This window comes from Electrona antarctica (genome assembly GCF_951216825.1).
Source record: "Electrona antarctica genome assembly, chromosome: 23".
NCBI lineage: Eukaryota > Metazoa > Chordata > Actinopteri > Myctophiformes > Myctophidae > Electrona > Electrona antarctica.
Genome location: NC_136804.1, coordinates 4330846 through 4343849, shown reverse-complemented (window position 1 = coordinate 4343849; position 13004 = coordinate 4330846). Strand labels below are relative to the sequence as shown.

Here is a 13004-nt window from a genome sequence, read left to right as displayed (position 1 = left end):
TCCCTTTAATTTACTATTGTTTTTATTCTCTTCTCTCATCCCCTCGTATGTCTTTGGCATAGTCCTCACAATACTCTCGGATGTGTTTGTACAGATAGGCCTGCCTCTCTCTGTCCAGTCCTGCTGGTTGTAGAGTGGGAAATCCATGCTTTGGTGGCAGGACGTTGACGTCACGAAGCAGTTGGAACTTCACCTCTTCTTCATCGTTGTGTCGTTTCTTGGCAAACACTATGCCAGGCTTGTTGGCATCAAAGCTGCATGTGATGAAATATTAAATTATGTAAGTAGTGGTTGTTATAGGGTTGAAACACAAGTTTTTATATAATTGAAAAGTGTCAATAAATACATACAAATGTTTAAATATAAAATAAACCCACCGGAAATGCTGGTACTGTTTGATGTGCTCCAGTGGGCGGAAGTATGGTTGGAGGAATTTCTGCCAGTCATAGCAGTGCACCATCACACGGCCATCCTCTGTTCCAACCAGCTGTGCGATGTTGGGCTTTGAGCTGTTGTTCACCATTGCAGCGATGTCAGCCAGGTTGTGGGCGTCTGACTTATGGAAGATCTTCTTGAACTGACCGAAGTAGCAGTCAGGAGCACATTTTTTGTTATCCACATGTAATTACTCTTCTATCTCCATCACAATTCCACTAGTACTGTAACCACAAGGACCCTAGAATTCATATTTGTGATCTTGAATCATTTTGACCATTCATAATGATTTACATACTGTACCTTGTAGTTGTTCTTTTGACACTGCCAACATAAGTCTGACATAGGCTTGGTACACTTTATGTCTGGCAGAAACGTCTTCCAGATGTATCTGAATGAGCTAAGAGACAAAACACGGGCATCTGGAAAAAAAGGACAGATTACATTACATTACATTTAAAAACCATGTACTGCTACATTCAGAGCCAATCAGGCAAAACAGTCGACCAAACGTTCATAGGAGAGCTAACCTGTAGGGGAACTAGCCTTTGCCCAAATAAACGACTAGGAAGAATATCTAAGCACACAGCATGCAAGAAAGAGCAAGAGCGACACCGTGAAAAGAGGTGCTCGCATTCATAACACAGCAAACCTTTAACCTTGGTCGTGGGCTACAGTGAGATCCTACTCGCCGCCACCCACACGGCCAGTCGGCTGATATACCACTAGGCTCCCCTTGGTGTCCGGATAGCAGCAGTGCAGCACTCACCACAGTGGGGGAAAAGAACAACAAGCATAAAATTAGTATAAAGAAAACCCAGCTCAAAGTAACAGAACAGAAATGGCTCGAACAAAAACAATAAACTTAAACTAAACTAAACAAATCATAACAGTCATGGTGCGCACACACGCACACACACACACACTTTGTTTATTTTCACATAGCATCCACCCCTAGTGTTTACATCATAACATGCTTTCTTTTTAACCTACCAGGCTCATATTTCTTTGATGTCTCCTGGTATTTACGCCAAACTTCTGCCCTGGTGGTACTAGAGGAGAGGACTTCTCCAGAAAAGTTTTTCTGGTTTGCTTGGCGCCCTGGCAAAACCACAGCATACTCTGCAGCATAACCTGATTGATTGAAGTATTTATTAACAGATTGGAAAATTACAGTACATTTCAAGCGCAACTCAATACAAAGACTGTTATTGTGGACGACACCATAAAGCATTACACTTGTTTACAATACCTCTTATGAAGGATATGACCCGCTGAATGTCATTTGGCTGCAGATAGCGCTTCTGTCGAGGTTTCTTCACAGAGCGTGGCACAAATCCATAGTCTCTGAACTGCTTGTGGATAGCAATGAGTGTTTTCTCTGCCAAGCTAGAATGAAAACATTTAACATTTAAAATGTATGTGGTCATCATGCATGTATGATGAATGTATGTAGTCTAATGTATAATGTAATGTATGTAGAATCAGAATATAATTGTAATTAATATACAATGAAATATCATATAGGCTACATGAAATTAGCTATAGCAAATCTACAAGCTTACCAATGCATAAACATGTACGTTGTCCTGCAGATTTTTATGTCATTGACGATGTATTCTGTCCATGGAGCCTTCCGTTTGGTTGGCGTTTTTTTGTTGTTACTAGTCATCTCTGTTGTTCTTATGTGAGTATCATAATGTCCCATAATCAGCATGTCTCTCATGTCTGCCGCCAACATGGATATCTGCTGACGTCTGTCATATACATCTAATGGATCCAACTTTAGCATACACGACTGTGCGGAATCGTTCTCTTTATCTGCCCGGCGCTTTGTGCATCTACACATGAAGTTTCGGATTTTATTGAGTTCATTGTCTCTAATAGGATGGACAACCTCGTTGGCTAATGTCTCCTCGTGGATATTTTCCTCCACTGTGACAATGTTACAGTCTGTGTCATCATTTTCAAATACACGAACATCGTCGATATCACCTGGCAAACTGGATTCTTCGTCCGAGTCATCTTCCTCTGTCAGACTTCCAACATCACCGTCATCCATATCTAAAAACTCCTCGAGCTCCTTGTCCAATTCTAGTTGATGGCTTGGTCTCAAACCTTCTGCCCTCAACATGTTAAGTAGAGTACAAATTCTTTTAGCGATAAAATCGCGTCTAGCAGCAGGGTCCATCGTGTTCTTTTCGTTTTCTGCTTCCATGTTCATTAAACGCCACACACACAGGCAGCTGTTTCTGTCGCTGAAATAAGGAACAATAAGGAAGTAAAACACAGCCAGAGCCAATCACAGGCGCCTGCGTCATACGGAATTAGCCAATCTCAGGCCGTCACTCAACATTTCACAAAAACAAAGAAGAAGAAATGCGGAAGTGTTTCAACATTTCCCCTTATACCAACGAAGAAGAAACGTAATGTTTTTTATTAATTAAACTGATATAACAACATAACGTGGCAAATAATTGTTTATTTGGAATGTACTTTGGCTGGTATTTAAGGTAAATATAACGCGACTCACTTTTATAAGTAATTTACCGCGGACATGCCGCATTTACCGCAATACATTGGCTTTAGTAATGCAGTTAGCTTATAATATTAGCACATTTAAGCTAACGGCTGGAGGACTACGGATAATCCGGTCAATAAAATCATTACACTTAAACATTAATACAATTATGTCATGTTTACATGCCGAGTTAAGCTCTGACATCTATTTCAGACCTGCGCTAACATTACATGAATAATAATATAGCTTCAGATCATTTTAGACAGAAAAATAAAAAAGGAAAAATAAAATAGTTTTTCAGCTGTCCTGAACAGTTGCCACCCCCGCGATGGCAGTCTCTCTATCGCGTGGGGTCACATATTGATTACTCACCCCATGGAGACTTGTATTTTTTTTTCACCGTCACATTCCCAAGCCAATCATTTCCAGCATTTTCCCTATGGAGATACAAAGAGTCTCCTGTCCGTGTCCTACCGGAAGCACAGCCTCTGCGCAGCCGGTTATCAAATTATTGGCTTAGGAATGTGACTAAAACACAACATACTCTTTCCTGAAAAGTTTTGGACGTACACCAATGAATCAGCATCACTTAGCTGTATGCTAAAACTGACAAAATGTGTTCATAAAGGGATGGCACTTCAAATCAATATCACGGTTATTTCAAACCTTTGTCTCGATTACGATTATTATTATATATTCTTTTATAAATTGTGATAATAGCCATCTACGAGCTCACAATGTGTTTCATTGCGATGCGTTGAGCTTGTAGATCTTCCATTTTCACTATTTCCGTATGCCACCATTGTACAACAAGGTATGCAGTGTTAGTAATGAAGTGGTTAATCAGACTAATACATTTGAATACAAGTATGTTTTATGATGTCTAGACATTAAAATGTAGTAAATAACTGCTTTTCGATTATTAATTATGAGAAAAGATTATCGGTGACTACAGGTACATCTTTTCAGTTAATTTCCCAGCCCTATGTTCACAGGCCAGTTGTAGTTCAAGCTGCCCAATACTGGTTTTACCAGTTAGTAATTGCCTACAATGATTATCAATGGCCTACAATGATTATCAATGGCCTACAATGACTACTCAACTGAAATGTATGTGGGAACAAATATGGCACTTTAGCATCAAAGACTCGACTCCCGTCCATTCTAAATTAGGCCTGTCACAGTTATTACATAATCAGCTAATAGCAATTATTTGAGATAATCACAATTATTTTTTGCATAATCGTCAATAAGATCTAAAAGCTGTAAGCTTCTAGAAGATCAACAATTTCCACTATTTTGTATTTTTATAAAATAGGGCCGGGACTTTAATGTGTTAATTTTGATAAATTAGTTTTTTCACCGCAGAACATTTCTCACTGGACGAGTTTCAGGCGGACTGATCATACAGGACAGGTGCACCAACGAACCTGCAGTGCATTGCGTGCCGTCAGCAGACAACAACAAACCCAAATTCACCCAAAGGAATCAATCAATCAAGACACCGGTTATATACGGCTATCGTATGGAATGGAATTGTGTGCAATAGTGGAGGGAGAGGTTCCATATGGGGCTAGACCAACGTTAGCCCCCATGCCAGCCACCCCAACGTGTCTCGCATTGAGGACATCGGAGGCTTGATGCGCTGCTGTGAGTTCGCATATCACCACAGCACGAAGCCATCCTCTATGCGAAACAACCTCGACCAGATGACCTCACATCTGGCCAATTAACTAAAAATGTTGGTATTGGTAAATCTGTTATGGCTGTTATGTCCTCTGAAACAACAGAGAGATGTTTTCTAATGGTCAGGTTGTTCTGGAGTTGCTGGCCCAACCCTGTGGAATGCCTTCCTCAAACTCCCCAGGTAGGTCATTCCACTGTTATTATTGATTGTATTCCTTCGTCTTAGTGCAATGACAACGTACTGTACACCAAAACAGTGAGAGATAACTGGCTAGTGGCTACCTGCCTGACACTATGATATAGTGAACAGTGAGAGATAACTGGCTAGTGGCTACCTGCCTATATGACACTATATCACTGTGATATAGTGAACAGTGAGAGATAACTGGCTAGTGGCTACCTGCTTATGACACTATGGCACTGTGATATAGTGAACAGTGAGAGATAACTGGCTAGTGGCTACCTGCCTATGACACTATGTGAGGTCAGAAGTCATTACTTACTGAATCCCACCAGCCTGTCAGGGACTTTGTATTCTTCCGTCATTTCCATTACCCTGAGAGAGAGAGAGAGAGAGAGAGAGAGAGGCATGTAATAAAAGTAATTTACTGACATAGTGTGTGTTATGATATTAGCCCATGCACAGTACATCTTAGTCTATGTACTTGAACTTGAGATACAGTGTACTTGATATGTATTGTGTACGGCCTGTACTGTAGCATACTTTATAGATAGGCTACGAGAGACATCTAGTCAGGCTGCAAGGTCAGCCTTGCTGCAGTAGGCACGTTCTTCTGTCTCATATCTTATTGTCACGTCATTATGATCCAGCACTATATATGTTTCCTGTTTGTGTAATAAACTTTGTGAACCTTAGCGTGATACTGTCTCGTGTCTCGTTAATTTGTTCTCCCGGGTACCCGCCGCCGCCGCAGTCGCCGTACCAAAGGAATACTTCAACTGGATTGTCACACACCACCCAGCCTGCACACACTACCTGTCTGTCAGAACCAGACGAGGGTCCAGTACTTAGATATTACAACAGTGTGTAGTAAAATTAATTTACTGACAGAGCAAATAAATTCAACCCCTGGCAGAAAAAAATAACACAATTGACATTCAGTTCTCTAGTTATTGAAAATAGCATGCCAAAATGGACAGCTAAATAAACGCGGCGAGAAAACATTTCTGATCTCCTGTTTCCCTTTATGACTGAGGATTAAATGGTGACTCATATGTTAGCAAAGAGCGCCATCTAGCGTAACAGCTAAAAACACACAACAGGCGTCCAAAGCAGCTTTGGCGGTGTGGGCTTTGGGATCAACAGACGTCCAAAGACGTCTTTGGCAGTGAATGAGTTGTTAATTTGCAACAATCCTTCAGACTGCAAACTTTGTGCAGGACTACATACAGTGAACACTTACCTCTGGTGGTCCATGGCTGCAAGCCGGTGAGCTACAATGAGTGAGAAACAGAAAACAGATATATGCATCTTCTCCAGTTCATAAAACACCAACAAAACTAATCCTAATTACAGTGGTGTAAAGTAACTAAGTACATTTACTTAAGTACTATAGATAGATAGATAGATAGATTCTTTATTATTGTGTCATGCACCCAAGGCGCCCAGCCCACATGGACTTATAGGACACACCACAAATCCTTGCGTCAGTATTGCATTGTGTACAGGAAACAGTTTTCTTTTTTTTTCTTTTTTACACAAACAAAACATTCTGCCTTTTTTCCCACGCTTTGCATAAAAAGTCTGCTAAAGCAAAAATACCTTTCCTAAAACAAAATTCCAACTTTTCGTAGTCCTCTAACCAGAAAAAGTTAACACAGATGGTTGTCATTTTACAAAATAATACATGTCTTAGTTCTTCATATAATGGGCAGTAAAACAAAAAATGAATTTCATTTTCAATTTCTTTCAAATCACACAGTAAACATACTCTGTCCTCCTCAGGAGTACCAATGAATCTACCCGTTTCTAAAGCTAATGGTACTTAAGTAGTAGTGAAATCACTAAATTCTATTGCAAGATTTAGGAAAGACCTGAAATCATGGCTCCATCTACACACTAACTGGTCATAGTTAGCTTCCGACCCTGGATAGCCCATCTCCCATGCTCTGGACTATTCTCTCAGGGTACCTCTTGTCCTATGTATATAGCTCCCAGCCTTATATATAAGGATTATTTATTATATGTTCCATGGTTGTTTTGTTTGTACAGTATGTTTGTGTATAGTTTCATGTTACAAAGTGGACCACAATGGAAACAAGCGAAGGCTTTTTTGTGACTAAATCCATTTGGCGTTTTTTAAAATGATGTCATTTTCTGTAATTTTTCTTAAACTGCCAATAAAGTATTCTATCTATCTATATAGTACAATTTTGAGATATTTGTACTTTACTTGTGTATGTCAAATTTTCAGTACTTTTACTTTTACTTCTACTCCACTACATTTCAGAGCCCACAATTGTACTTTTACTCCGCTACAATCATTTGAAAACTTTAGTTACTAGTTTCTTTGGAGATTCAAAAACATAGATGGAGAGAGACCCACACTCATCAAAAACAAAGCGTGCGGGTCATCAACGTCTACTGCATTGTTGCCAACGCACCTGCAACAAACCGGCTTTGCAGAAGTCTTCTCTTCATGATTAGAAAAAATACATTATCCACTTCAACCCTGTACAACCCTATGCATTTCGTGCATTTGAAAATAGCCAATCTACAAGCTCACAATGCGTCGCGATGCGACACATTGTGAGCTTGTAGATCGGCTATTTTCAACACATTTTGGACACTTTTTGAACTTGTGAAATGGGACATTCTGCAATATGAGTACTTTTATTTATTTTACTTTATCTACATTTTGATGCAGATACTTTTGTACTTTTACTTGAGTAGATTTTGAATATGGGACTTCTACATTGCCCAAAATAGGGACACAAAGTTCATGTTGGTTAACACCCCGAGCGGCATAAACGGAGGTCTCCATCCTATCAAATAATCCCACCTGTCGCCCAGGACGGAGATTAATCACAGGACGGAACATTAATCATATCATAACCGAGTGCACCACTGATGATTCTTCCTGCCTGATGACTACAAAACAATACTACAACATGACATAACGATATCATCCTGATGACTACAAAACAATACTACAACATGACGTAACGATATCATCCTGATGACTACAAAATGACGTAACGATATCATCCCGATGACTACAAAACAATACTACAACATGACGTAACGATATCATCCTGATGACTACAAAACAATACTACAACATGACGTAACGATATCATCCTGATGACTACAAAACAATACTACAACATGACGTAACGATATCATCCGCTCCAGACCGGTTCACACGGCAATTTTGTAACAGGCTTTCCTCCGAGGTGGAAGACCTGGTGACGCGAGATTACATCCAAGATGGTGCCTTGTGCACCTTGAAATTAGCCCTGAAGCAACACATCGCTGGTCGTCCTGATTTAATGGTTACAAATAGTGGGGGAAAGCTTACGCTGAGAAAAGCAGATCAACAAGTGTGTCACGTTGTCAACTTGTCGTTTGGCTATTTTCCTGCAATAACTTTCCCCCCAAATAAAACGGATTATGTGGTTAAAGAATATACCTGAGCCAGAGGCGGGGCTAACAGACACAGCAGGTACCACTCTGATGGGATTGGCTCCTCCTCCTTCTCCACCCATAGAGCCGCCGGCTGGGTTTGCCGTCGGCATTACAGGCAGGTATTGCTCGCAGGCATCGATAACAGCAACTATATTGAGAAATTTCGATGCTGCTAGTAGGCCCTAGACCAAATAAACAAAAGGTTTGTTCAACCATTAAAGCAGCAATGCAACTTTTTTTTTACTGTACTGTATATATTATGTCCCACAAAAAAATGCATAAGCAATAACAATCATCGTGTACGTGTGTATTGTAGTGAAATCATGGGGAAGATCTAGGGAGGCGGATGTCCACGTCTGCTTATAGTGTATACTGTCAGTGTAATTAGTGTAATAGTGTAAACGTGTAATAGTGTAATAAGTGTAATAGTGGTATAGTGTATTAAGGGTAATAGTGTAATATGGGTAATAGTGTAATTGCAACTGTAGGTCACAGGTTACTATGAAAACCTGCAAAACCTGCCAGTCCGTCCGTCAGTCACGCCACCATATATGGCCATCAGACCATTATGCCTCATGACACGTCACGCCACCATATATGGTAAATGCTCCATATATTGCCATCTCCATATTATGAAGATCATGACACTGACAAACAATGGATAGCCATACATGGAAAAGACTGGATCACCAGCTAGATCTGCATATATGGAGCTGGCCAGGAACTCTACATCTGACCTCAAACCCTTAGATCTCCATATATGGAGCCTACTTGTTCTGAAATTCCATATGTTGATCCTTCCCCACCCGCCCTTCCTCTTTGATGTCTCCCTTTTGACTGATACCCGTCCATTCAAACTCTAGGCGGGCCCGCCCCAAAATTATTAGTGCAGCCGCGCCCAGCAGCTGGCGAAAATTAGAGTTCTCAACAGGCCAGAAAATTAAGGTTCGGCCCTACCTGGGCCCTCATCAAACCCTGTAAGCTCAAGACACTGCCCCCGCTGCCACCCTTAAAGATGGAGTGCCATGATTTTACCCCAACCCTAAAACATGATCATCGGGTATTATAGTTTGTTTAAAGTATTTGTTAAAATGTCATTTTTATGTGGACACGCCCACCAGTTCATTAAGGATGCCTGGTTTGCCTGGTGGGTGGTGATGGGTGGTGATCCAACTGAACTGAAGCCGCTCCCACAGCTGTTGTATGATAAAGGGGAAGGGATGATATTACCATCACTGTTTTTTTTCATTGGCACGTTTAGGTTTCAGCCTCCATGAAGACACCCTAATTACATAGGGAAGACATCATTGCACATAACTACACCAAGGGGTCTAATGACGTACTGTCACCTCATAAACACATGAAAAAACTGGGAAAAAATACAGACTGCCGTATCGTCATATGGAATGAATTCTGTACTGGCCATATGGAGAATATATATGGAGTCTTGTGTACAGGGCTTGATGAGGTCATAGGCCAGTCATGCTAAAATAGTGTGACCCAAAAGAACTCGCAAAAGTAATCGTTCAAGATTTTTGAGTGGTGTAAACCACTCCTACAACTGGCTTTGTTAGTCTGTCTGTGCTCAAAAAATGAGCATGGTTGCTATGTTCACCCAGTTCACCCGGGTGTGATTTCATTACGTCAGACAAGCTATATAAGACCTTACACCACTCAGTTCACACGGGTGTGATTTTTTAAGATCCTTAGGGTTATCCAAATAACATAAAAAATATGTTATAAGTACCATAATACAAAGTACCATAATAAACCTATAAGGCAAGGAAATAATGTAATTTAATTATGCTTTAAGAAGCATGTAATGTGTCAAACTAGGGGGGTTTCATGATTCTGAATCCATTCCAAACATTAGTTTTGCACGAAACACACTAAAATATAGAATATCAGAACAACTCCATATATGGAGATCTAAGGGTGGCAGCGGGGGAAGTGTCTTGAGTATACAGGGTTTGATGAGGGCCCAGGTAGGGCTGGGCCTTAATTTTCGGGACTGTTTAATGGACAGGTATCAGTCAAAATGGAGACATCTGAATTGGATGGACGGGTGGGAGAGGATCAACATATGGGTCCTCATTCACAAAGGAGAAATACGCCAGAGTGTATCGGAAGCGTAACGGAAGCGTAAACAGATGCGGGAAATTCCGTCCGATCACGCAACGTTGTTTTGCCGTGCAATTCAAAGAGCGGTGTGTACCACAGGTACGCAGGTGTATGTTGTGAGGTACGCAGGTGAATGCGAGCGGGTGCCAAATGATCGGAAAATCAGGGGATAACTTCATTTGCATTGATCCACGCCCCATTTCACACCATAAAAGGCGTCAAGCATGACTCAGCAGACAGCAGTAAAAAAAACAAAAAAGAACTATAGGCCTTACAGCTCAAACGAAATAGAGGTCCTCCTGACGGAATGCAACAAAATAATGATATTTTCTAGTATAGTGGCTTCACAAATTAAAATAAAAATGATTGCTGGAAAGAAATTAGGCTATACTGCCGTGGTCAGTCAGTGCTGTGCAGATATATCATGAATATAGCCCTCTATTAATTTCCTAATTCCACAGGACCACAAACAAGTTTTTGCACCATTGTATAAAGTATACCACTATAGGCCTACCATACAAACTGTACAAACTGACACTCAATCCATCAAAGGACAGGAAATTAAAAGAAAATGATCTGACCATGTCAAGCGCCGGAGCGACGACCACCACCTGCAGTCTCTTTTTTTACATCCATATACCATTACATTTGTGCGTGATTCTTTATATTGTCTATAGCCTACCATTAAACTATATAAATCATTTTCCCAAGCTTACAAAACGGTGAACGCTGCTCCGCACCGCTACAGCAATGGCAAGCTGACTTACGGTATAAAATGCAGCTTGGCCATTTATTTATTTAAGTTCGGGACCAAGGCAGCAAGCTAGCCTATACTTGGCAATTATATTATAAAGCCTTTTCTTTTCTATTGAACAATTGCTCACTCACACCTTTGCAGAGGTAAAACATATATCCGATATTTTTATCAGAGCTGCATTGATTCATGCGGGGAATAGATTAATATCATCTCACTGTCATCTGTCTGAATGCCATGTGGAGAATGGATTTGTTCTGATCATGGACACGTAGGCATAGGCCTATAGCTATTTAAATTTTCAACCATATACGGCGGGTAGCCTCCTCTTTGTCAGATCTAAGTGCAGGTTCATTTCATGATGTCGTCATATTAAAATGATTCACGGGACATTTGGCACCAAACTTGATTGATCTCATGATGAGATCAATGTAGTAGCCTACAGCCTAGCTATAAGTTCCCCATATTATAATTAATTAAGGTGCACTGGCTTCAAACTATGACTGGCCGAATTGCACGCGCTGATGCAATAATGTGGACTTCTATATTTTTATAGGGCTAATTAGCCCTCGTGACTGCTGTCTGTCTGTCAGACCGGCATGTCTGTGAACCATAGAAATAATCTGTTCTGTCCGGGCCAGGCTCGCCGTTATATTCATTTTCCAATGTGAATTTCACCCAGATTGGACTGTCCACACACACACACACACCGACAGTGTGACTCAAAGGAGCTCCATAACAAAACAATTTCAATAGGCCTACTGCAGGCATTACTACACTAAACAACGTTGGATTCGTACAGTGCAGAATGCAGATAAGTGTATGTTCTTATAATAATTGTGAGTTTGTTTTTTAACATGCAGCGCGAGTCCGGAGAGCCGATCTACAAGCTCACAACGCGTTGCACTGCGAGTAGAAAGCTGTCAAGTGAGCAGCGCAATCGCGCATGCTAGAAATATCCTAATAAATAAATAAAAAGGTGTCGGGCTTGCAGGGGCAGTTTCTGTATGGGACTCTAGGCTAACCTGCCTCTAGAATGCTTGCATTTAGGCATACAAGTGATACTTGGCTTTTATATAAGCTATAATTTTTTTTATGTGCTGACCAATGTTGACACATGCCTACATATTTTATCTGAGGTTTGGGGACTTTTAATTGAGTCAGCATGAAGACTAAAGCCTTCTGAATAAATCTACGCAAGCAGTACACGACCATGAGAGCTGGCGCAGCTTATAGCGGAGTTTCCGACCAAACAACGTCACCGTCAAGTTCACGTTCAACTTCATGAATTCCCACGTAATGTGGGAATCCACGTAAATGCCTGTCCGCTCACGCTCCGCTCACGTTACGTAACGTTATGAGCGTAAACGCCGTTGTGAATGAGGACCATGGAATGTCAGAACAGGTAAGCTCCATATATGGAGATCTAAGGGTTTGAGGTCAGATGTAGGATTGCTGTAACCTGACTCCAACAGAACCCAGGGTACTCTCTGCTGCCCCATCTGGCGGAGTCAGGTTAGGATTGCTGGCCGGCTCCATATATATATATATAGATCTAGCTGATGATCCAGTCTTCTCCATGTAGTGTCAGTGTCGTGATCTTTATAGAGATGGCCATATATGGAGCGTCAAACATATGGTGATGTGACGTGTAATGGTCTGACGGCCATATATGGTCATGTGACTGACACAGACTGACAGGTTTTGCAGGTTACTACACTATTGCCCTTATTACACCATTACACTATGTTACTATTATACTATTACACTAAGTACATTATTACACTATTACCCTAATTACACTATTACACTTATTACACTATTACACTAATTACAGT

The 13004-nt window shown here is 40.8% G+C and overlaps 2 protein-coding genes across 3 annotated transcripts in view; both read right to left on the bottom strand.

Moving 5' to 3' along the window:
• The window catches only part of LOC306916492 (kelch-like protein 23), a 119211-nt gene that overhangs the window by 94053 nt on the left and 12154 nt on the right, over positions 1–13004 (bottom strand). The window lies entirely within an intron of this gene.
• LOC306916333 (uncharacterized protein) lies at positions 23–1437 on the bottom strand (the record flags this gene model as incomplete). Its single annotated transcript, XM_079494167.1, has 3 exons — positions 23–254; positions 378–577; positions 1429–1437. 3 exons carry the CDS (start codon positions 1435–1437, stop codon positions 23–25), a joined length of 441 nt encoding a protein of 146 aa, XP_079350293.1.